Below are 24,169 nucleotides of genomic sequence, written 5' to 3' on the forward strand. Positions count from 1 at the left end.
CCCCGAGCCCCCGCACCCTGCCCTGCGCCTCTCCAGTCAGGCCCCGGGAATCTCAGACTGCAGCTCTAAGACACCAAACCCTGGGGTCTCGAGGTCAACATTTGGTTTCCAGGGTTCCCTGATTTGAAGACGCTTTGATGTTCATACTATGTAGTTCTGGACCAGTCCCACGATCCTTACATTCTAATATGTATAACAATATCCAGACTGCTCTTCTCCACCTCCGCTGCCAGCCCTGGCCCAAACCATTGTCACCTCGAGCCTGCTCTTCCAGACCCTGCCTAGAAACCCGTCCCAACAGTGGCAGGGACTGTCTCCAAACGAAAGCCTGGCCTGTGCCCCCCTGCCCAAGAGTGTCTGGGGCCTGGCCGAGGCTCGCAGGATGAAGGGCCAACCCCTTCTCCTGGACCTCCCCCGAACCCTCCCCAGATCTGGGCACACTGGCTGCTCTGGGTCCTGGAACCCCAAGCCTCCGCACAGCAGTCATGTTGCCTGGATTAGAGCCCCTTCCTCCATCCTCCCTGCTCTCCCTACCCCCTGCCCAGACTTTAAAAATTAAAGTCTGTCTTCTTTACTCAAGAGAAGATCCCCGGGCACAAGGAATTTCCGTTTCATTCACTGGTCTCCCCTGCACTTGCACACAGGAGGAGCCCAGAAAACCCACCTGGTGCATGAGTGACCGAGAGAACTTCCTGACTCCAGGGCAGTGGGAGTGAGGTTTGGCTAAAGGCAAACGAGCAGCTCTGGTTAAAGGGCCCAGTTGTTTCAACACAGGAAACATGGTCGGAGGCTCAGACTGGCGGGCCGGGGGCTGTGTGGACAGCTCCCTTCAACGCCGCCCCCTACCCCAGACTCAAGGTGGGCTGAGGATGGACGCCCCTCTCGCCAGCAAGGATGGGCAGGGGGCAGCGGTCAGCGCCCCCTTAGGTGCTCCTTGTGGGCCACGTGACTGCCGAGGCCCCTTTCCAGCCCAGACAGGTCGGCTCCCAGCGGCGAGCTCCTGGCCTCGAGTCCGGAATTAAGCCCTGCCCTGCCCCTCTGGTCAGCGCTGTGCCTTGGACGGGGTGTGGGTGGCCCGATTCTACCTTCTTCTGTCCTGGCTCCAAGGGCAACTGGCTGGGCCTGCTCTGACATCGCTGGGCTATGAGGACGGCTGGGTCTGCGGTGGACCTTGGCCAGCCCTCCTGGCATTAAGCCCACGTGGCAAGGCCTCAGAGAGCCCCCCCGCCCACCCGGAACACACCTCGCTCTAAGTGGGCTGAGCGGGGGCTACAGAAGGGCTTTATTTGCAAATAAATAGGTGGAAGAGCAGTTATTTCTGTCAATAATCACTAGGTTCTTCCCAGCAGAGCAGCTGGGGAGGAGAAGTCATACGCTGTCTATTTTTACAGGCTTCAAAAGCCCATCTCAGACTATTTAAAATCACCCTGAGCCTCTGCTGTCAATCTTCTCACCCACTGGGCTTTGGAAGTTCTAGCTCCTTTGCCCTTCCATGCTGGCCTCCGGGCCTGCCCGCTTCCCGGCAGGGTGATGGGAGGAGGGCAGCCGGCCTTGGCAGGGATCTGAGGGCTGGTCTGGGGAGTGCTGAGGGGTTGCACCTCACTCCTTCGCAAGGGCTGCCTCCCGGCCCAAGGCCTGCAGCTCTGGGGGTTCCATAACACCCCAGGTCTTTGGGCTGGTGCCCCCGTGCTGCAGGGCTGGCCCCTTCAGTCCTAGGGCTCAGCCAGCTCTGGCTTCCCAGCCCCTTTGCTTCCTGTTTCCTGAGGGGTCCCCAACACGGCTGAGCCCCCGCAGGCCCTCAGGAACCTCGGAGTGAGCCGGGGAACAGTGGGCAGAGAAAGCTCACCCTTCCCTGGCTTCCAGCGGCTGGCAGACCGGCCCATTCCTCATCTTCCCAATCCTTATTTCTAATTTGCATCCTTAGTCCTTCGGTTGAGATCCCCCCGCACACCTTCCCTCTTCCAGTGACGAGGACACACAGTGTCCTCAGTTTTCTAACGCCGACAAGAAGACCACCCTGGCCTGGTCCGAGCCCTGTGCCCTGCTGCCCCCAGCTCTGCAAAACGCACCCCGGCTAAGGTGAGTGAGCACAGGAACCGGCCTCGCCCTGCCCCCTGGGAGGCCACAAGGAACCTCTGCCGGCCTAGGAAGCCCGAAGTAAAGGTACCCCGTTTGTTCAACCCAGGGTGAAGCCACATTCTTGGATATCAGCGCCCCGCTTGAACCTGTCAATATGCAGTGGAACCTGCATTCCCTTGAGCCTTGCTGGGGAGCGCTGGTGCTGACTCTCCCTCTTCTCAGCTTCTCCAACAGAAATGCAGGTGACAGCTGACCACCCTCGCCCCTGAAGCCACACGTGGTCGCACACCCAGCCCAAGTGTGCCGCCCCGCTCCTGCCCTGCCTGCACCACCCGGGGCCTGGCGAGGGAGGTGGTGCGCACTGACCTTTGCACGTCTTCCCATCCGGCTGCAGTGTGAATCCAACCGGGCAGCTGCATCGCACGCCAGTGGCCGTGTCCTTGCACGTCCGGTCGCAGCCTCCGTTATTTACTGCACACGTCTCTGAGGAGGGAAAGAGAAAAAGACACTCTCAGTCTCCTTGGACAGAAGCCACCGTCTTTCCCCACCCGTCAGGGGATCTCCTGAGACAGGAGACCTGAGTTCAAATTCTGGCTCTGGGGACTTCCCTGGCGGTCCAGGGGTTAAGACTCCGTGCTTCCAATGCAAGGGATGCGGGTTCGATCCCTGGTTGGTGAACTAAGATCCCACGTGCTGCGTGGTGTGGCCAAAAATAAATAAATAAATGTTTCCAACGCAAACTCTGGCTCTGATACACTCTAGCTGTGGGGCCTCTCTGAACCTCAGGCTCCCCATCTGTAAAATGGGAGAATGACACTGTTTCCCCTCTGATGATGATGGATGGGAAAACTGTTTGCAAACCGCAGGGAGCCGTGCCAACAGGGTCCACACCACCACCAGGGCCAGTGCTGAGATCGGCCGGGCTGCTATTTAACCGCCCAGGGACAGATTCCTAAACCCTTGCCTTGCCTGGACTTGGACTCCAAACCCAGACTGGCAGTTACTGGGGCTCCCAAACTCGTCTCAGCGTGGAATGGCTTGTGGCCCTGGCCGTGGAGTTGCAAGGGGAGGTTCCCAGAGCCCACACACCATCCATCACCTTGATGAGGCGCTCAGCCCAACATCTGTTCTCACTGAACGATAAGCCAAAGGCGTCTGTTTTTTGTCCACTTGAAGCTAGTCTAGTGCTTTTTTTTTTTCTCTCGCAAATTCAAAGGGCTGGAGTGGCTGGGGCGTAACTAAGGTCACTGAGCTCATCGTGCGGTGAGAATGATCCTCCCCAGGCCCGGAGAAGGGGCTGGCACAGCCGGGTCACCGGGGCACGTGGAGGAGCCTAGTTCCCGGGCCTCTGAGCCTTTCAACCTGGGTTTCTTCCTGAGCATCTGGCGTGCTTTGATGTTGTGGGAACTTCCCTCTTCCCTTTGCTGCCAAGAAGGGAAGCGCCAAGGGCCCCCACCTCTTATCACCTGACATCCCCTGCCTGTCTACCGTGGCTGCCCCTGGCTGCCTGGCCCCAGCGGGTCTCTCCCCACAACTCTCCCCCTACCCCGTTTCTTCTGTCTGTCCTTCTGTGGTGTCTGCATTCCTGCAAGCTGCATTCCGTTTTCTCCGGGAGGAGTTTGGGGATGAACACAGGAGTGATGACTAAATGAATATATACCCCCAGTTGCCAGGAGTCTCTGCTGCTAATGTCTTTCCTTTGAACTTCAACTTGTAGGGGGTGGGCGGAGCAGGGAGAGGAGGAAACCGGACTTTCCCTCTGCGTGTGTGTGTGTGTGTGTGTGTGTGTGTGAGATTCTGTGGGGTGACCACGATGGCGGTTGTCCTTAACATCCTGAACTCAGGGGCTGCCTGCTGCACGGGGCCGCTGCCCTTTTTCTCGAGGTTGAAGTCTTCACCATGGTAGGACAAGCTGTAACTGCTACCGCAAGGCTGGTCTCCTCGCCCCTGCCTCTTCCCAGGCTTTCAGCATGTCTCCCCATGCTCTAGCCCTCCAGCTTCTGTCTGCCTGCTGTGGGGCATGTTGCCCAGTGGCTGGGAGGCCTCCTGCCTGCTCATGGTTCAAGGTCAGCGCAGAGACCTCCACGAGGAGCCTCCAGACGCAGAAAGGAGGCCCCCGCCCGCCGTGTGCACATGATGGCTGGCCTCGACGTGCGCGCGGGCCAAGCTTTGACCCACACACGCCTGCGCAGGCCCTCTCGTCTCCCCCGCCGCCTGTCTACTGGGGCAGTGGAGGTGGGGAGGCCAGGGTGTGACTCTGGCTCTGTCACTCACTGAGTGACCCAGCGAGTCCGCCCCTCGGGGCTCGACCTCAGCACCAACACCTGGCAGGTGAGGATGGCAAGCCTTCCCTCCCAGGGCTGAGGTGAGGATCAAAGAAACCGCACACTCGACAGCGTCTGGCCCAGGGCCCAGCCTGGAGTAGCCGCTCAACAAACGTTAGCTTCCTACCCTGAGGTTACAACCAGAGAGGGAAATCCCGCCTCCTGCCCTCAAATCCAGAGCCAAGGTATCCCCAAGTGCCTTTCCAGCCTTTTATGTGGGAGAGCCCCTCTCTGAGAGGGGGGCAGGGAACCTGCCTGTTTCCCAGGTGCAGGTAGTTAAGGCTCAGGCCTTGGAGAGGCGGGGGGACGCCCGAGAGCGGGGGGTGGGCAGCAGAATGTGCCGAGAGCTTGGGCTGGGGCACAGCTGGGTGGCCTTACTTGGCAACAGCGGGATGACCACTGGGCCTCTCCACGGTGGTGGAGGTGGCATGTGGCGTGGGCACTGGGGGCTGTGTCCCTGAGAAATGGACCCGGCCAACCAGGCTCCAGGGGGCTTGCAGGCCCTTCCTGTCTCTGGAGGCCCTGATGGGACTCGGAATCTCGGGCCTCCCGAGTGACCGGGGCCCTGGAGACCTGCTGGCCGCACCTGTCCTCTGGGTAGGAGGAGGAGGCCGAGCTGGGGCTGGGGTCAAGCCTGGACGGTCACCCGCTCTCTGCGCCCTCAGGGCAGGTCTGTCCCCTGTACCGAGCACCCTTTCAGTCTCCTGTGTTACCCTAGACAATGTTTGGTACAAGAAGAGGCTCTTTGGGCTCCCCTGGGTGCTGACCAGCCCATCCCACAGGCATCGCTGCACTGGGCTCCCCACGCTCACAGCAGCTCTGTGGACGGCTCCTGCGCCCTCGCCTCCCAGGTGCAGAACACTGGGAATTGGCGCAGAGCAGCGTGGCTGGTTAGGGGCAGGGCTGGTGGGACCCGATGGGTGTACTCCAACCCCCCGACAGGCTCAGATCTCCATCCCAGCCAGTCCCAGCCGGGGCCCGCACAGCCAAGCGTGTACTCGGCTCTCCAGCTCCCGCCCAATGCTCCCCGCCTCCACGAACGCTACTCCAGCTGCCCCAAGGATGCATCCTAGGAGGCGCCTTCCCCCACCCTGCCTGGGGCCCAGGGCCTGGTCTTGCCACTTCCTTAACATCGGATTCTGGGCCGGTTCTTCTGCTGCTGGTCTGGGCCAGGCCCCCAGTGTCCTCCCACGTGACCTACACCGACTCCCCAGTGGTCCCTCTCCTCCAGACCGCTGCCTCACTGCGCAGCCAGCACCTTCGGGCTCACGTGGTAACGCTCAGAGCCGACCTGCACCCTGGGCCTCCTCTGCCGGGCCCTGCCCCGGGCGGGGCGGGGGAGAGCAGAGCGAGCCGCCGGCCATCAGCCTGTCCTTGCGGGGCGGTGGGCAGCCTCCTGCACCTGCTCCCGGTGCCCCCGCTATGGTGCGCGCGGCTCGTTTCTGCCGTGCCCACCTCGGCTGTATTGTTCTGAGGTTAGTACGTGTGCGCTGTAAAGCAGGAGACATGCGGAAAAGGTGACAGCAAAGTCTCGCCGGTCCTTTGGGCCAAGACGGGGGCTGGGGACTGACGTCTACAACACAGAGCAGGCTGGCCCGGGTGGGACTGAGAGCTCCGTCCCCAGGCGTTTCCACGCAGAGGCTCCTGGGTGCTGCTGAGGACGCTCCTTGCCTGGGTCACTCCCCCCTGGCCCCCTGTCCCCAAGTGCCTCTCTGTCCCCAAGACCAGAGGCCACCCAGGCCTGCTACTAAGCCACTGCTGCTCAGGTTCAGAAACCAGACGGTCCTGTCCTCTTCCTTGACCACTGGGTCACCCCAAATGCAAACAGCAAACGTGAGCGGGGCTGCAGCAGCGGCGGTCTCCTCCGGGTCTCACCCAGCTCCCACCCCCTCCCAAGGGCCAGAGGAGCTGCGGTCTGAGGGCAGATCTGGTTCTGCAGGCCTGCCCCGTGAGGCCACGCCTCAGCCAGAGGCGCACACTGCCAAGGGAAGCTGGAGTCTAGGTGAGGGGGGCAAAGCCAAACCCCGGAGCGCCGTTCCAGGGATCCGAAGACTTTCTTTTCGGACCCTGTGAGCCCTCCGGTCTCTCCCTGGACCTGCCTCTCCCCAAGACGCCTCTTTCTAAAGGCCTCTCCTCTCCACCTGGAGAAACAAGGGGAAGGACACCTCCCAGGGCGCAGCCCTGTGCAGCTGACAACGGACCTTCTCATCCCCTAACCTCCCCGGGCCTCACAGAGCCCCAGGGGCAGGGCCCTTTGCATGTGGAGAAACTGAGGCTCAGAGAAGTAAAGGACCTTTTTCTAGGCAGGATTAGCTACATGATTTGTGGGACCCAGAGTGAAATAAAAATGAAGGGCCCTTGTTCAAAAATTGTTAAGAATTTTCCGACAGACAGCCGAGCACTCGGCCAACTGTGGGCCCTTCTAAGGGCAGGGCCCCGGGCGAGCGCACGGGTCACACAGCCATTGGGAGAAGCCAGTACTGGAACCCAAGACTGCGAGACTCCAGGCTGTTGAGTGAGCCAGGCCTCCGGGGGGATCCTCGGGGGCGGCCTGCAGTGGGGCAGCAGAGCCAGTGGCCTGAGGGGGCCGCGAGGTGCGCCCACGGGCCCCCTCACCCAGCGAGAGGGGAGAACTCTCACCCACAAGGCTGGGCTGGCGAAGGGGGGAAGGCGGGGCATGGCGTCGGGGGACTGAAGTGGGAAGGGGCTTGGGAGTGAGCCCCTTTTCAGCAGACGGGAAAACCCCAGATGTGTTAAAAGGCCAGTCTTTAGTCTTTCCCTGGGGGAGGTCCGCTTTGGGCCAAGCCCTGTGACACGCCCGGGGCACAGAGGTGGAGCAGATGCCGGGCGGGGTCGGGGGGGGGGGGGGAGGGGAGCGGTGGCACGGGCAGCCACCCAGCTGGACCTGCGGTGCAGCCCGGCCAGGGCTCGGACGGCAGCAGGACGCCCCTTGAGCTGGCGCTGGGTGCTTGCACCACCCTAGGTCTGGGCCAAGGTCCGGCCTGAAGGACAGTCTCAGTCACAGCGTAGTGGCTGACACAGGAGCTACAGGGGCAGAAAACACCGCTCGGAATGCTGGCCCCGCAAGCTCGGGCAGGTCCCTTCACGTCTCAGAGCCTGAGCTTCTGGCTGCATGTCGTGGAGATGTAACATCTGCCACCTGGTCCTTGCGAGGCCCAGACAAGGTGCGCACGTGACGGTGCTCGGTGAACTGTCATGGTTGTGACCGCACGCTCACCCCTGGTGCCACCCTTAGAACCTCCGCCTGTGGAGCCTCAGTACCCAAAGTCAGCTGCCGATTCACCTGACCCCTGCTCTGCGCTGGGCAGACGTGCCTTACACCCAGTCCCTGGTCTCTGGAGGTCTCAGCCTAGCGGGGCAGCGGGCGGTTCCCTCCTCTGTCCAACCAACAGTCTGGGATCGACTCCTTTGGTGCTGGGTGGCCTTGAGAGAGGAGCTAGAGATGAACCCGACATCGACCCAGGCCTCGGGGGTTAGTGGTTTATCAGGGGAGACAGAAGAGGGCCCTGCCTTGCCTTTCTCGCAGGAGCCTGGGCTCACCCCCCAGCCCTCAGTCCACCCCCCCGAGCAGGGTGGCTGCCAGGGCCCAGCCTCCTGCCTTTGTCACGACTCAGGAGGCCCCTCCCGAGCTCTCCTGGCCCGCCCCCCCGGCTCTCCCAGGCCCTGGGCTTCCATCTGGGCGGTGATCTCCCCCAGTGACTACTCACTCTCCAGGTGACCCCAGCGACCAGCACCCAGTGCAGGACCGGCATGGCGAGGGGCCTGATTTCCTCTGAATCAGCAGATGAAAGAACAGGGCTCTGGAGGTCCCGTGAAGAATGAGAGGAAGCGAGGTGACTGAGCCCCTGTCCCCTGCCGGGCCTGGTGGGGGACAGTGTCGGAGATGACCCCGACAGCACAGGGGACCACGAGCCTACCAGCAGCAGCCACAGTCACGGGCACCGGAAGGCGACGTTGAGGTGGAGGCGGGCTGGACTGAAGGGCGAGGGGGTGGGAGGGAGCTCAGGCCTCGGAGGCCGTCTGCAAATAGCACGACACGCTGACCACAGGGGCGCCAAGGTGAGCCGCCTGCAGTGAGCTGCCTGCGGTGAGCCGCGGGTCCAGAGGCCCGAGTGCCACCCTCAGCTCTCGACAAGCTGTGGGACTTTGGGCAAAGGGTCTTCCACCTGCAGCCTGTCGACCGCGCAGGTTTCTGGCCCCGCCCCCAGAGGCTCTGAGCGGTGGGCCAGGTGTGGGCGCAGCGACCTACAGAGACCCTGCGAGCCCAGGGTCTGCCCTGCCCCTTGATGGCGTCACCCTGGTGGCGGGAGTAGCCCAAAGCCCCTGCCGAGATCTGTCAGGCCTCAGTCGGGGCTGGTCCACCTGTCTTTCTGCCGCCAGGATCACCTGGAGCCCGCTGTGAAGAGGGGTCGGCTACCAGCTCTCCCGGCCCAGCCATGGACTCCCTGACCTCTGACCCTTTCCCCTCAGTTGATTCCTGAGCCTTCTAGGATTCCCATCACTTTGGGATAAAGGCCACGCTCCCCGGCAAGGCCCTTACACAGTGGCCCTGGTCTCCCGGCTGCCCAGTCTCTACATGCTGGCCCCCTGACCTCTGGGTCGCCCTGCAGCCCGTCATGCACACTGTCAGCAGGCTTGTGTCCCTCACCGAGCCCCACAGTGAGGCTGCTCTTCCTCATGGGGTCCCTCTGCAAAGTGAGGAGAGTCAGGCCGACAGAAGCGGCTTCCGCGGCCACCCGGCCAGGAGTGGGAGCGGGCCTCATGCCGCCTGCCACGTGCCCGCGCCCTGCTCCTATCCACCCTGCCTCTGGGTCCCCGCCTCTCCACGTCTGCCCAGAAGCCCCTGCTCCGCCTCGGTCGCGTCCACTCCTGAGCACCACCTGCGGGGGGCGCTCTAACCCACGGTGCTGGACAAAGCCGACCCAGAGCGCCTGGGCCTCTGAGCGGAGCTGGGCCCTGGGGTGCACGCTGGTGGCCGCTGTGATGGTGACAGTGCGTGTGGAGGTCCTGGGGGGAGGAGGTGGCTGGGGGCAGGCGGTCGTGGAGGCCAGGACTGCGGCCCGACGAGCAGGGGGCTCCCAAGCCTGAGCGTGAGGGCAAGTAGGAAAGGAGGCCTCGCCAGGCCCCAGCTGGCACCCAGCCCCGCCCTCCGCCTGAGGCCACTTCATCTCACCGTCCTCGAGGGGCTGGCCTGGCCTTGGAGCACGCGGCCCGTTGAGGGCTGTTTTCACACTAGTGCCGGAGAGCAGAACCTCCCGGACCTGAGGACGGTGCCCTGCGGTCTGTGGCGAGAGCTGCAGGGGCTGAGGGCAGGGGAGAGGCGAGCAGACCCTGGGGGGAGGTTTCTCTGTACGCTTTGGGGGAACCTCGAATGGCCCAGAAGGACGCGGAGGTTTTGTACTGAAGCAGGCGGCAGAGCAGGGCCACGGCAGCAAGCCTCATCCCTGGCCTCTGCCTCTTGCCTTTGCTCTGACAGTTAAGTGGAGGGGTGCTGAGGGCAGAGGGGGGCTGCAGGCGGCCTCTCCCGTGCGGCCATCCTCAGGAGCGAGGGCACAGCATCGCATACCCGTTCCACAGAAGGTGCAGGAGGCTTGGGGAGCTGAAGCAGCCTGAGAAAGGTCACCTGGCCGGTGACCTTTGCTTGGTGCTACGCCGCCCCTCCAGCGGTGTGTGAGCGGGGAGGTTTGGGTGTTAGACCCTTCTCCCCAGAACGCCCACCAACAGCAGCCAACACTCTCCGAGCTCTTACGCGCCAGCCCTGGGCAAGGTGTGGGGAGACAGGCCCGTCACCAGCCCCCCTGCCCTGGAGGGAGTGCGGTGCGCTGCGGGGGTAGAGCAGGATGGTGTGGAGCTGGGCCAGCCACTCACCTCCCTGGGCCTCAGTTTCCTCATCCGAAACGCTGAATGGCACCCTTGCAGGCCCTGGGAACACTGAATATGTCTGGGCACACAACCACTGAGCCCCAAGGCTGCTCAACAGAGGGGAAGTCTCGTTCCAGACTCCTGATGGCTGCCCCAGGGACACGGGACAGGGGGAAGGACAGGCGAGAGGACAGCCTGGGGCTGAGGAAGGCAGGGCCCAGCCCCCGTGCACAAACCTCCCTGCTTCCGGGTGGGGCCTTCAGCCCTGGTGTGTGCACCCCACGCCTCCACCCCCGTGACTTCTTGGGGCCAGGGCCGGGGGCAGGGCAGAGCGAAGCTGGCCCTTGGGGTCTGCATCTGCCCTTTCTTTCCACAGTTCCAGTCTGTGAGCTGGGCGGGCCTCCTGGAAGGGTCCAGATTCTGGGCACCTGGCTGGCCTCTGAGAGGTGCTTATTCACCCTTCTCGTTCTCCAGGTCCCCCTTCTGACTGCATCAGCCCACCTACGACCTGACCAAGGCCAGGCAGGCCCTGGGCTTCCCGCCTCACCGCCTGGGCCTCGCCATCTCGAGGCTGTATTCCTTGCTGGCAGTAAAATGCTAACGGCCAGGGGAAGAATGGCATGTGACCGGGCACCTGGCGCGTGCCACACGCACGGCCAGGTGCCGCACGCCAAGGGTCTCACCAGCCTGCTTCAGAATAGAGACTACAACTCTGTTTCTGCAAAACAGGAAGCCGAGGCTCAGAGACGTGAGTGCGGTGATGCGGGCGCAGAGCCCAGGTCTGGCTCCAGAGCCTGGGCCGGGAACACAAACCAGGAAGGGGAGCCACTGTTAGCGCGACTCCCATCAAGCGTCCCTGCTCTGAGGACAAGCACACAGCTCTTAAGACAAAGACGCAGCCCGGCTGAGCAACCCCAAACCGCCCCAACTTCCTCGGGACAGACCAGGAAACCCCGCCACGGAAAGCCCTGAGCTCTGGCTACGCGCTGGTCAGTAGTCAGCGGCTGCCACCTGGCCTGCCCTTGGCTGGAGCCAGCTAGAGACACCACGTGGAGGCAAGCGTGGGCTTGAGGGGCAGGCTCTACCCAGGTGGGGGGGATGGGAACCAGTGGGCAGGGGTACCGAGGCGCTTGGTCACTGTCATCTGTTTCTATACTCTGGGGCTCCTCTGAAAACTGTACTGAGAAAAGAAGAGGTGCCTTGGCCTCTTTGGGGTGCCTTCCATTCGTGGCTCTGGGGGACAATCAGTATTACCACTCCAGGGCCCTCCTGAGTGTGGCTGGGCAGGGGGACCATGCTGACCAGTAAAAACAACAGGAAGTGGGCATGGGGAGGGGCGATCAGGCAGCCAGGGACACTGAGGTCACATTCCTGAAGGGACTGGGGACCCACGTGGACCAAATCCGGAAGGAAAGAGTTAAAGGACAGGGAGGGGACTGGGGACAGAGAGGGGACCGGCGAACGGGGTGGGGTGGCCTCGTACATGAGGTTCAGGCCCGGAAGGAGTGCGGAGGGCTCAGGTGTGCCCCAGACCACGCTTCCCGGTAGGTGCGCTCTGAGCCCACTGCCCACACAGCTGCAGGGACCCCCTCCACCTGCAGTCCCACCTCACAGAAGCCGCCCTCAGGGTCTCGGGGAGTGCGTGCCCACACCCACCACTCCCGGACCCTGCCCTTGCCCCACTCTCATTTCTGGGGGCTGGGAAAGTGGCATTCAGAAGTGTGTTGTGTGTCAGCTGCCTGTGGAAGTGAAGTCTCCCACGGCTTTCACACTTTGAGATGAGCCTACAGACCGGCTAGAATCAGACTCAAATTTCGTCTGAGGCCCAGATGGAGGGGAAAGCTCTAAGGCCTCAGGCTCCAAAGGAAGCCAAGGGACTTACAGCTGGCTGCTCTGGGTCTTCTCAGGACAGGGTCTGGACTACTCCCTCTAGCCAGACTTGGTCCCCAGAGTGCCAGGGCCCAGGTGCCAGGATTCCTGGTTCTGCCCAACTCACAGGGGGGCTGTGGGTGAGTCCCATCCTCTCCGAGCCTCGGTCCCCCCACCCGGGGCCAGCCAGTGCCCTGCCTCCCCTTCTTTTCTCTGATAAGCCCTGCCTGGCACCATCCCTCTCCCCCAAGTTCGACCCCCCGACGCAGCTAAGTCACCAGGTCCCACCTCCTTCCACCAGCCCATGGTGCGTGTGTGTGAGAGAGACCGAGGACGTGTGTGTGTGACTAAACTGAGGACAGGGGCTCAGAGCCTCAGCCTGGGACCCCAGCTGACCAGAGACCAGCCGCACGTGGGATCAGTTCAGTGACAGGGGTGAAGTCTGACCACCCCGGTTCTTCCTGAACACGAGCTCAGTGCCTGGGGCTCAGCCCTGTTAGCAGGGAGGCTGTGGCTGGAGGAGAAGGTGCCTTTCCCGGGCTGCAAGGTTCACCCGCCATCTCCCTCCAGCTGGCTTTCCTGCTGAGCCTGACCTGGGGAACTGCCCTGGGTCGTCACCCCCCTTGCCTCAGATCTACCCTTCCCATTGCCAGGCTCATCCAGGCTCCAGCTCCCGCCCTTTCCTCCCCAGACACCTGCCTGCGTGAAGAGTGAGCAGTGAGGCCCTACTCATCCCTGGGCACCTCCTCCAGGAAGCCTTCGTTCCTGCTCTGAGCCAACCAGCTTTTCCTGTGCTCCTGCTCTGTGCAAGGCCCTGCACTGTGTCCCCAGGGGCCATCAGAGCTGGCACAAACTTGACCTCTGTCCCTAGTCAGGGGGTCCCAGACTTGTGACAAAACAGGGTGCTGGTGGACAGGGGAGAGCAGTTGGGATGGAGGTGGCAGGGAAGGTCCAGTTAGGTCTGGATAAACCTTTGCCAGGTAGAACTGTGCAAGATGGCACCTGGGTATAGGGTGGCAGGTGACATGACTCACCGATGCAGGAAGCCTGGGACAGGCTGCGTGTACGGGGCCTGAGGGACAGGTGGAGGGTGGCTTCCAGGCGGTGACTGAATATGTGGGTCTGGAATTAGGGGTTGGACGAGGTGGCAAGGGACACAGGTTGGTGAAGTTAGGAGAAACTCAGGGACCCTAGAGATGGTGGCTGCAGAAAAGAAGTGGTGGGCGGGTGACCCCTGAGTGGACAGAGTAGCCGGGAGCTGGGGAGAAGGAGTGTGAGTGTCAAGAGAAGTGACCTCTCAGGGTGGCTGTGTGGTTATACGAGGCTGGGGACAGCATGGGGTTCGGTCTGTGCCCCCCACATGTCAGCCATTGCTACCGTCATTGCCGCACTCTGCCTGTCTCCCCTTGCCTTCCAGGTCTCCAGCCCCTCTGGCCCCCATCCTGGAACTCTCTCAACAACTCCCTTACCGAGTACTGTCTTGTGTGTGTGCCAGGCCCCAGCCATCCTTCCACTCACACCCCCGTCGTCTGAGGCCAGCCAGGGAACGTATGATGGCGCTGTACCCATTCAGTGGAAGGGGAACCTGGGCTCCCTGCCCAGGGGTGCAGAGGGGCAGGGAGATGGGGAGGTGCCAGCTGTGGGAGTGCAGGGAGAGGAGTTCTTAGCTACCTTTCTGTGCCTCAGTTTCTTCATCAGTAAAATGGGAATTACTTTAGCACCAACCCTCTAGGTGGCTGGGAGGTGGGACTGGGGACAATGCAAGACCCAGAGGGAGCTGGGACTAAAGGTTAACTATTGCTGTGGTCACTGGGCCTCGAGCACAGGTACCTCTGCTTTCCTGGGCTTAGGGGGACCCTTCAAATGGGCTGGCTGTGAATCTGCTTTCAGGAGGGAAGATTCCACCTGGAATGGATGCTGAGCCTACAAATCTGAGCTTTATCCTGAGCCTCAGGCCTGCTCTTCTCCTGACTTAGGGCCCTGGACTTGGGAGTGAGTCCACAGGCCTTGAACCTTGGCCCAGACTACTGCTCACTGATGGCGTGGCCTGGGCTTTCTCTTCCCTTTTCAGGGCCTCACTTCTTCGTCTGTAAAGTGGGGACAGCTGCCTCTCAGGGCTGTGGGAAGACACTGGGGGTGCTGACTGGAAAGCAGAGGGAGTGAGCTGAAGTGCACTGACCGCCTGGGGGAGCAATGGGCGCTGGGGAGACTGCAGGGGCCGCCGGAAGCCCACCGAAGGGGCGGGGGCGGGGTTTCGGGCACCATCCAGCGCTCCCACACTTCCAGCCCTGTGCTGGGAGATTGGTGGTCCCGGGGATAAAGCCAGTGAAGAGAGCAGATGTGGGTTCTGTCTCAGCAGAGCTCGCAGCAGCCAGATGACCTGGAAGTTTCTTCCCAGCCCATGTTTGAACCATCTGTGGTCAGCAGAATAACAGCCCCCTAAAATGTCCATGGCTTAATCCCCTGTGACCCTACATGGTAAAAAAGACTTTGCAGATGTAATTAAATTAAGGAGCTTGAGATGGGAGATTACCCTGGATTATCCGGGTGGGCCCAATGTGGTCATAAGGATCCTTAGAGGTGGAAGAGGGAGGTCAGAGAAAGAGGTGTGGTGACGGAAGCGGGGTCAGAGATGCAGGGCTGCGGGCTTTGAAGATGGACGAAGCGGCCACCAGTGAAGGAATGTGGGTGGCCTGTAGAAGTAGAAAAGGCAAGGCAATGGATTCGTTCCTAGAGCTTCCAGAAAGAACGCAGCCTGTGCTGACACCTTGGCTTTAGCCCAGTGAGCCCCAAGTCAAATTTCTGACCTACAGGAGATAATACATTTGTGTTACTTGAAGGCACTAAGCTTGTGGTAACTTGTTAACAGCAGCAATAGGAAACTAACACAGCATCTATCCCAAGCATACTTGTGGGAAAAGAGCCGATTTAAGACCTGGAGTTGACAAGTCTGACTCACAGTGTCTCATCAATCTTGCTGTAAGCGGGGTCCCAGGCGGCCTGTGGTAAACTGAGCTGGGGACTCAGATGTTTCACACGAGTCAGTTGGCCAGATAATTGAAATTTATCTCTCCAACCCTCAAATCCAAACATTTTAACTGATTTTGATGGGAATCTAAGATCAGTTACATATTTGAGGCCTCTTTAAACATAACTGTACCTGTTCTCGGCCTGTGCTCAGTGACGGGGGGTAGCTGGAAACAGCAATTACTGGGTGCAGCTGAGACCCCAAGAGTGGGGCAGCGCCACCTGGCCCTGAATGGCCCCAGGCCACCATGCTGCAGAGCCCTGTCCCTTCAGGAGCCTCTGAGAGCCCCGGGCCAGCAGCCAGCGCCGTGATGAGGGAGTGACGCTGCCGGAGTTCAGTCTGCGCTTGGGTTAGTGTTTCAAAACCTGGAACCCCGTAGCTAAAATGCTAGCCCTTGGGGAAACAAAAGCAGGCAGGTTCCCGGAGAGGAACCAAGAGGCTCAAATGTGGGTAAAGGGTCCCACACATTTTCTATGAAGCTCTGGTTTTCGCTTACATCCTGGTTCTTGGCTGTGTTAAGAGGTGAGACTGCTAATTAAACGACCTGCAGACGTCTAAGGGGCTTGTAACCTCTGCAGTCCGGGCGCAAAATATTTCTGAAATAGTTTTGGCTCAAACAGCCTACAAAAGCACATAAAACCTAAATTCTCCATCTCCGTTTGGGGAAGGGATATTGGGGCGAGCAGCCTGCAGTGAGGAGGTCGGTCACTTACCCTCCCTGAGACACGGAAGGGGCTTTCACCCTGGGCCTGCAGGACAAGTCTGTTGCTGAGGTGTGGTCACCCCTGAGAGTGGCGAGGATGGGCGGGTGCTCACGGAGCCTCTCCGGTCTGGCAAGAGCTGTCCTGCGCCCACTCGCTTGCAGAGGGGGAAGGGAGTCCTTTCTCTCAGTCCTGTCTGACCCACCCTAAAAACGAGCTCCAGCCACACAGGAGACAATCGGCACCTCAGGGCCGGAAGACGCCTGCCGGGCCATCTCAGCCACCAGGTGACCGCAGCACACGTGCCCTGCTCTGGTGGAGCCGTGTACCATGACTACAACGGGTTCTGCTCACAGCAGACCATTGTGGGGCATTCTGGCCCCCAGGCTTCTCTCACAGCAGTCCCTTGTCTCTGACCTCCCATGCTGGCCAGCGCAGCAGTCAGGGGAAGCCAGTGTCTGACCTTGCCGTGGACTCCTCAGCGTCTCGGTTTCCTCATCTGCTCCTGGGCCACAAAACAAGCTCCTTCCCCTCTGTCTCTTCTACGCCCATCCTCCCCCACCCCAGGACCTAAAACAGGGCTCCAGCGGCCCACCAGCCCCAGGATCCACTGGGATGACCTGCCTGTGCTCCCTTCCACAGGCTGGCGACGCTGACCCAACTCCGTCTAGGCTGCTCTCTCCACACGGGGGCCGGGCTCTGAACGTGATGTCCCAGGTGTGCTCTGACCAGTAGGGCAGAATGGGGATGGTCACCTCCCTCACCTCCATTCCTTGCCTCCATTAACTGAGCCTGGGAGGAGCCAGGCCTCATGGGGTCTACCAGTTGGGCTTGAAGTCCAGCAGGATCCTAAGTGTGTCCCGCGTGGGCTGCTCTCAGAGGGGACGGGTGCTAAGAGTTACGAGCTCTTGAGGGGGGAGCTCACCTACGCTCTAGAGAGTGCCTTTCCTGGAAGCTTCTGAGGACAGTGACCTAGTGCCAGGCGTGTGGTCTTGGCCGTTGGCCCTTGTCCCCCTGTTTTAAGTGTTGTCACTCCTGACCAGAGGAGGGAGAGGTCTCTTCTGTTGGTGGGGCAGGACAGGTTCTAAGGGGGTGGGGGTGGGGACAGAGAGGTGGGAATGCGGGGGCAGCCAATCAGCATCCATCTCCCTGGCCCTTCCTGTGCCTGGCACCGAGTCCCCCGATCTGTTCCCCCAACTCTGCCTCCCAAGCTCGGGGTGAGGGGACCTGTGTCCTCAGTGCTCCCTCCTCACCTCCCAGACCCTGTACCAGGATCTGGCTCTGAGCCACTCTCTCTGCCAACTCTAATTAGAAAAAGCAAGTACCCACCCACCTGCTTCATGCCAACTCAGCTCAGACCTCGTCTGCCACCATCCTCTTGCTGGGAAGGGTGCTTGGCACCTGGGGTCCCAGTTCCTGGTCCTGCCCTGCTCTGGAGCTCTGGCCTCAGGCAGCAGTGCCCACCTCTCCTGTGAGTGAGGCCTAGGGGCCTGCGCCCTCTTGGGCCTCAGGGCACCAGCAGCTCTTAGGTTCCCATCACCCACTGCCAGCCACCTCTTCAGAAAGTCCTTAGTACTGACTCACCCTTTTGTGCAGGGCAGTGGACACGCCTGATTGCTGGAGCCGCTAAGCCCACCCCTTCGTGGTTTCCAGCTCTTCCCAGGCCAACCCAGACGGCCCAAGTCAATGAAACAGCCTCGTACAGAGAACCTGCAGAGGGCGGGCTTCTAGCCTGAGCTCGTCCCTGTGTAACCAGAGTGAGTCCTCTGGCCTCTCCGGCCTGTAGTGCTCTCATCTGAGAACAGGGCTGTATCTGTCCTGCCCAGCATGGCCCGGGGGTTCACAGAGCTGTCGGCCAGCCCATGGCTTCCTTTGCTCCTCAAAGCCTCACTGGGGGAGACCTCAAGCCTACTCGCCAGCACTCAAGGCCACATCCCTCCCTCAGCCCCACTCAGACCTCTCTCCTCCCTAGATGCCTGGGCTCCTTTGAGGTCCCTACGAGGACCACAAAACTAAGTGACCTCTCTGGGACCTTTAGGCTCTGACCTCCATGGTCCGGTGACGCCGACACTTAAGATGGCCCACGTGGCCGTGACCTCTGGGTTAAGCTCAGCTATGCAGGGTAACGTATGACCTTGGGCAAGCCAGGGCACCCCAATGAGTCTCAGTTTCCTCCTCCAAGATGTGGGAAATGCACCACCTGACCTCACAGCTCCCAAAGCTGGTGTGACCTAACAGGAGTGCCACAAAGAAGGTTGTGACAATCCCAGGTGACCCGATACCTGTGCTCCAGAGGCCTGGCAGCTAGTGCCACCCAGGGGCCAGCGACCCCAGAACTGGCACTGACTGAGGGCCAGAGGAACGAATGAATGTGGAGACAGATGGCTCTTCTGTTCTGCAGACCGAGCTCGGTTGCAGAGCAGTTATTTTCTCCTTTTTCCTCACCCTGCCCGGGAGCAGCCACACCAGCAGACCTCCAGCCGCCCAGAGCGGCCCCAGGTGTTTCTGGGCAAGCCTCCCTAGAGTCTGGATCCAGCCCAGGGCAGTGCTCAGAGCGCAGCTGACATCACATGGACCCCCAAGGCAAGCGGGGGCCCGAGGCGGGGGCACTGGGGAAAAGTGAGCTGAGACTGCCAGCCCAGTGGGCTTGGGCTGGGGTCATTCACGGACTGGGGAGCCTTGGGGCCAGAAGGGGCTGCCAGGTGACCCTGACCGGTCCTCCCCTCTCTGGGTAGCAGATTTCCCAACTATAAAGCAAGCAGGGTGGATTGGACACCCCTGAGACCCTGCTGCCCCGCATCTAGATGTAGTTCTCTTCCCCCTGGACGTGGCTCCTCTCTGGCGAGGAGACAGATACAGACGTGCTGCCTGAACCCCTGTTCTACACTAACACCCACTTTGCTTCTGCGTCTCAGCGTTGCTTTGCTGACCCTGGAATCCTAACTGCACATGTGGGCATTACTGCGAGTAGAGGGGGTTTACAGAGCACATCTCCTTACAGGCAGAAGCCACTAGACATTGGCTCTGGATTCTTTGCTACAAACACACAGAGAAATACATGTATTCGATGAAGGGTAAAAACCTTAAAAAGGAAAAAGTGAGTTCACATCTGGAGCAGAGCCCCTCACACTCACCCACAGCACGCCCGACCACACACACGTGGGCACACCACACGGATAAACAGCCCCCACACACGCACACCCCACACGCCAGCACAGCTCCCACAGCCTGACACACAAGCACGTATACAGACACCCCACACGCCAGCACATACCACACGCACACACACACACACACACACACACGAACAAAGGTGCAAGTACAACAAAGGAAGTGGAAGAAAAGCGTTACCCATGAGGAGCCGCCGTTTCCCCCGCTTGTCCACATCAGCTACTGACGTGGCACTGAACTGAGAGCGCTCAATTGCAGCCTCATCCTTTTCTAAAACACAAGTAAGGGACAAACACGGAGCCGGTGGTTAATGAGAGCCCACTTCCCGCGGCCCAAGACAGTCAGCCTCTTGGCGTGGCGCACACCAAGCCAACACAGCACGCCGGGCCTCGCCAAGGGGCTAATCCCAGGAACCTCCAGATGGCGTGTTCAGGGCAGAGCGAAGAGGCGGCAGGGCGGGGGAGGGGGGCAGAAGAGGGACGACCACAAAAGGACACGGATGGGACACAGGGCCCATCTGCAAAACAGACACAGGAGGAGGCTGAGGTCAGAGCAGACAGGAGCCACGTGCGGAGGGCCGGAGAGGTGGAGAGCACCACCGCGGAGCTCGCGAAGACCCAGGCAGTTGCAGACACCCCGGCTCAGGCTGAAGAGGCAGGCACAGGACAAGGGCCAGGACAAGGGGACAGGACCCGCGAGGTCCGGTGATGGATGCGCCTGGACAGCAGACGCCCTGTCTCAAGGGCGTGAAAACGTGTCAAACACTCATGCAAAATTAAGAACAAAACATACAGGGGGACAAACACGCATACATTCAACAGTGGATCCAACCGAACAGACACAGAGAAACCAGGGGGTCGATTTGGGCAGCGCTGGTTGCCTGCTTGTCTATGGAGGACTGGAGCGAGACGCCCCAGTGCTCAGCGGGAGGCTGCAAAGAGGGGCGGCCGTTTTAGGAGCGTGCAGAGAGACAGACAGCCGGCCGGGCAGCCGGGAGCTGCCGGCATGCTTCCCGTAGAGGAGCGCGTGAGGCGAGCTGGCTCGCGTTTCTCGGCTTGGCGCGAGATGCGTGGGGACATCCGCTCCCGGGGGAGCCCGAGGAGCAGTGAGCAAAGGCAGATGAAAGGTCCTCTGGGCCAGCAGGGAGTAACGGCCCAGGGCCCAGGAGCTGGGTCTGGGAAAGGATTTCTAAGGAGAGGGGAGGGGAAGGGGCAGGCAGAGGGAAGTTATGTTAGAGAGCAGATCCAAGCAGGGACCTTCACGTGCAGCGGACACTAAAGGATAAAAAGAGAAGAGAGGATGAGCCAGGTGGACAAAGACACGAAGTGTTAGACGAGGCTGGGCGCGTGTCTGGCCGGCAGCCGTTTGCGCTGGTCCGGGGGCTGGAAGAGGCGGCTCCGCCGCAGACGCAAACGCTGCGGGAGACCCCAGCAGACGAGACAGGAAGGGGGCCGGCGGGCCTGGGAGAGCCCCCGGGGGGACGGTGGAGACAGGGAGAGAGGTGGGGGAGGGGGTTCTAGATGGATCAGGCTGCAATAGAGACACTGGTCTGAGACCGGGTTCTGCTTCGAATTTGTTTGTTTTTGTTTTGTTTTTTTAGTTCTTTGGTTTGGTTTGGCTTTTGGCTCTGAAAATAATTAATGAACGTCAGTTATCAGACAAGACAGGCAATCAGGGACCATCACCAGAAAAGCAGGAGGAATGAGATAAAATGAAACCCAAAATGGCTGTCTGAGAGGAGAGACCACACAGAGGAAGGGAGGACCACGCAGGCAGCACCTGGGACGACAGCCGGGACTGGGACGTGACCACTGGTGCCCGGCCCCTCCGCCCGACGCCCCCGGGGTGCAAGGGAGCAGAGCCACAGGGGACAGAAGGTGACAGCAGACTCCGGGCTTCATGGCTTTGCTTGCTTGCCAACCCTTTTCTGTTACTTGAAAATCCCTCAAGAAATATCTTCTGAGTCGATAATAAAAAAACAGGGCTTTTTTAAAAAAAAATGAATATGATAACTGACTTGTGGGGGGTTTCTGAACTTGGCCAGTGTTGAAGAGAAAGAAGAGGATGAACTCTGGGCACCAACTTTGAAACTCCTCTTTTTCTCAGTTAAAAAATTGGCTGTTATTTTTGAGTGGGGAAAGAACTTACTAGTGATTATAACTTGAGATAATCACAAATACTCAAGCTGCCCCTTGGAAATAAGGACCAGGAGGACGGAGGTGACAGAGATTGAAACTGACACTCTTGTAACAGGTGAGGTGACACCCGAGGGGTGTCAGGAGGGGGCACCCGAGAAGAAGGGGCTCCAGGTGGGAGAGGAGGTCCAGCGAGAGGTCCCGTAGCTGGGGAGTGGAGAGCAGTTAAAAACACGCAGACCTGACCCGGGATTCACACCAGCCCTCTCCCCTGGTGTTCTAGACAACCAAGACTGAAAGCAGTTTTCCGAGAAAACCTCTTGGTTTTCCAGAGGCTGTGGGCAGCTCACACCACCAAGGAGGTGGTGATGCAGGCCGGCCGAGTCTCCGGTGTGTCTCCACATTAGGGGAGGAAACCCCTGTGCTTCAGGAACGGAAGCTGCCCTCCAAAGGTGCACACACCACCCTCCTCCCCACAGATCACCTGCCTGGAACCACCTGCACGCGGAGGACGAGGCCCCTCAGAAAACCCGCAGTGACACAAAGCAGAGGCGCTTGGTCTGGGTGGATGGGCGACCCTGGGAAGTGTTCACAGAAAGCTCCCCTTGGGGTCGCCCGCCAGCCCCATCAGTACCGTGGGGGGCTCCCTTTCTTTTTCCCCCCTTAGCTTCCTTCTTGGAAACCAGGATGCAGTGGGGTGTGGCCACTTTCGGGCCACACGGGCACCCCGGGGGGAAGGGTGGCGCAGAGTGCCGGTGCTTGGCAAAAGCGCTTACTCACCGATGCACGTCCGACCGTCTGAGTGCAGGGCGTACTTCTGGTGGCAGCCGCACATGGGGCCTGTGTCCGTGTCCTCACAGCTGTGCTGGCAGCCTCCGTTTCCATAGTTACAGGTTACTAGTTAGGCCCAAAGTGTACATACGTGTGTATAAACAGAATGACAACAAAAACGATTAGTTTATCGCCGTTGGTTGTTTCTTTAAGGGATGGGGGGAGGAAAGTGGGCACATGAGACAGTCAGTGCAGAGGCACACATTTCCCTGGACATCAGCCCCTCTGGGGTCTTGGATGGAATCGCTCACTCCCTAGAGGCGAACTGGGGTGGGGCAGAGAATGGACTTTGGGTTGTCTGGGCTTCGAACAGAGCTGGCACACAGCTGATGCACTCAGATGGTGTTAGTTGAAGAAAGGGATAAGCTAGACAGTTTTATCCTTCCTAGGTTGCAAAAGACACTTTACAATAGCCTGTCCCGATGGGGCAAATGTCTGCTAATACCAGGCATACTCTTCAAGGCGGTGGGAGGGGGCAGGCCCACGTGAGGGGGGGGGGTGCTCATTTCCTTAGCTCTCGCAGACCTTTCTTCCTTTTGCTTACGTCTTGGGGCATGTGGAAGGATGTCCCCACGGAGGCCTATTCCCTCCAAGTCCCAGCAGCCACCTCAATCTCTATCCACTCTAAGCCCTAATCCTCCCAAGGAAATGTCCAAACAGACAGAACGTGTGCAAATTAATGTCATCTCAGATGTAGGTTTGAAAATGACCTTTTATTTAAACGTGTTACATAGTGCGCAATGCCTATGGCCTGGAGGAGCTGCTGCCCTTCAGCCCAGGATCTTAAAATGTTTCACAGCATCAGCAACCTGGGTCGCTGAAAAGGGGGCTGAACAAGCAGGAGCCCGTCTGAAGTAGGGAAAAGGAGAAATTCAAGTTTACTGAAAAGAAAACACATTGTCCTCTCTTCCCAGGGTGAGGGATATCGCAAAAGGAGATCCAAGATCTCCATGGCAGGGCTTCTTGCTGCCCCTGCTTTACTCCGCTGTAAGGTGACAAGGTGCCCGTCATCTCTATGCAAATGGTACACCGGGGCCTTGAGGACAGGGTGTCTTCCTGGAGACCTTACCCATTTGTCCAGAATTCTATCTACACTCTGAATTTATTTGAAAACCCTAACGATGATCAGGTATGCAGAAGTAAATCTCAGACCAACCACGGTCAGAGAAGCAGAAAATTCCAAACTGGCAGAGCCTGAATGACGTTTTATCAGGTGACCCATGAGCAGGGCTGGGGCCAGAGGGAGGTCACTTGGTGGCAACTCCCCGGTGAAGGATTCCAGGTGTTTCAGAACTGAGTTCTGCAGCTGCATTTCCCAGGTCCTCCTTTCACCCAGAGCACAGCACGGAGGCTCTGGGGTTTCCAGCCTGAGCGACGCTGGCCCCGTCAACCTGGCCACACGCAGTCTCCCTGCCAGGTGAGGAGGACGCGAGGAGAATGGTCCCTGCTCATTGTCCCAGACTCTTCCTCAGCGCCCAGTGGCCCGGGCGGGCTGCCTCTTCCACAGGGAGCTTGTGACCATCCGAAGGAGGGACCCAGCTTCCGGGGCGACACTTCAAGGACATGCAGAACTGCTTCAGGAAACAGCTGGGGCTTTGTCACCAAGCCCTCTGGCCGCTCTGTGTGGGAGTGTCTCTTCTCCCAGCATTTCTGGGTGCCCGGCAGCCTGGAGTCAGGGCCTCTCATCTCTGCACAGAAGGAGCCTCAGGGAAGCCAAGGTCCCAGGGGGCTGCCGCTTAGCACGGATCTCAGGTGAGGCGAGAGCCCCACTTTGGGCTGGACATCATGTGCCTTTCCGGACTAAGAAAAGCCCCATTCAGGGTGGGCAGGGGTGGACCAGTGAGGGGACAGTTCTTTCCAGGCTCTGGGCTCCAGGAGATGGACGGCACCCTGCAAGTGACTCTAAGGAGGGCACGGGCCTGTCTGAGGCAACCGGAGCGAGGGCCACTTTTTCTTGCTCCCTCTATACAGGCCCGCGTGCATCTCCCAGACCACACAGGCCGAGCTGTGAGCACGTAGAGAGCCTATAGCATGTACATGGAAATAAGCCCTGAGCCCTGAGCTCCGGGAAGACCCAGAGAAGGATGGAGGAAACCTCCTCTGGCCCTGGAGCGAGTCCTGGGCTCTGGAGGGAGGAAAGTTTGGGCA

The 24,169-nt window shown here is 60.1% G+C and overlaps 1 protein-coding gene across 1 annotated transcript in view; it reads right to left on the minus strand.

Annotated features, from left to right (window-relative positions):
• The window catches only part of SCUBE1 (signal peptide, CUB domain and EGF like domain containing 1), a 134,925-nt gene that overhangs the window by 36,844 nt on the left and 73,912 nt on the right, over positions 1–24,169 (minus strand). Inside the window, exons 6-8 of the mRNA XM_059934890.1 lie at positions 21,971–22,087; positions 19,236–19,325; positions 2,446–2,562 (exon numbers count right to left, since the gene is read on the minus strand). Of these exons, the coding sequence (XP_059790873.1) occupies positions 2,446–2,562; positions 19,236–19,325; positions 21,971–22,087 (324 nt within the window). The remainder of the gene's footprint in view (positions 1–2,445; positions 2,563–19,235; positions 19,326–21,970; positions 22,088–24,169) is intronic.

Source organism: Balaenoptera ricei, chromosome 10 (genome assembly GCF_028023285.1).
Source record: "Balaenoptera ricei isolate mBalRic1 chromosome 10, mBalRic1.hap2, whole genome shotgun sequence".
In the NCBI taxonomy this organism is placed as follows: domain Eukaryota; kingdom Metazoa; phylum Chordata; class Mammalia; order Artiodactyla; family Balaenopteridae; genus Balaenoptera; species Balaenoptera ricei.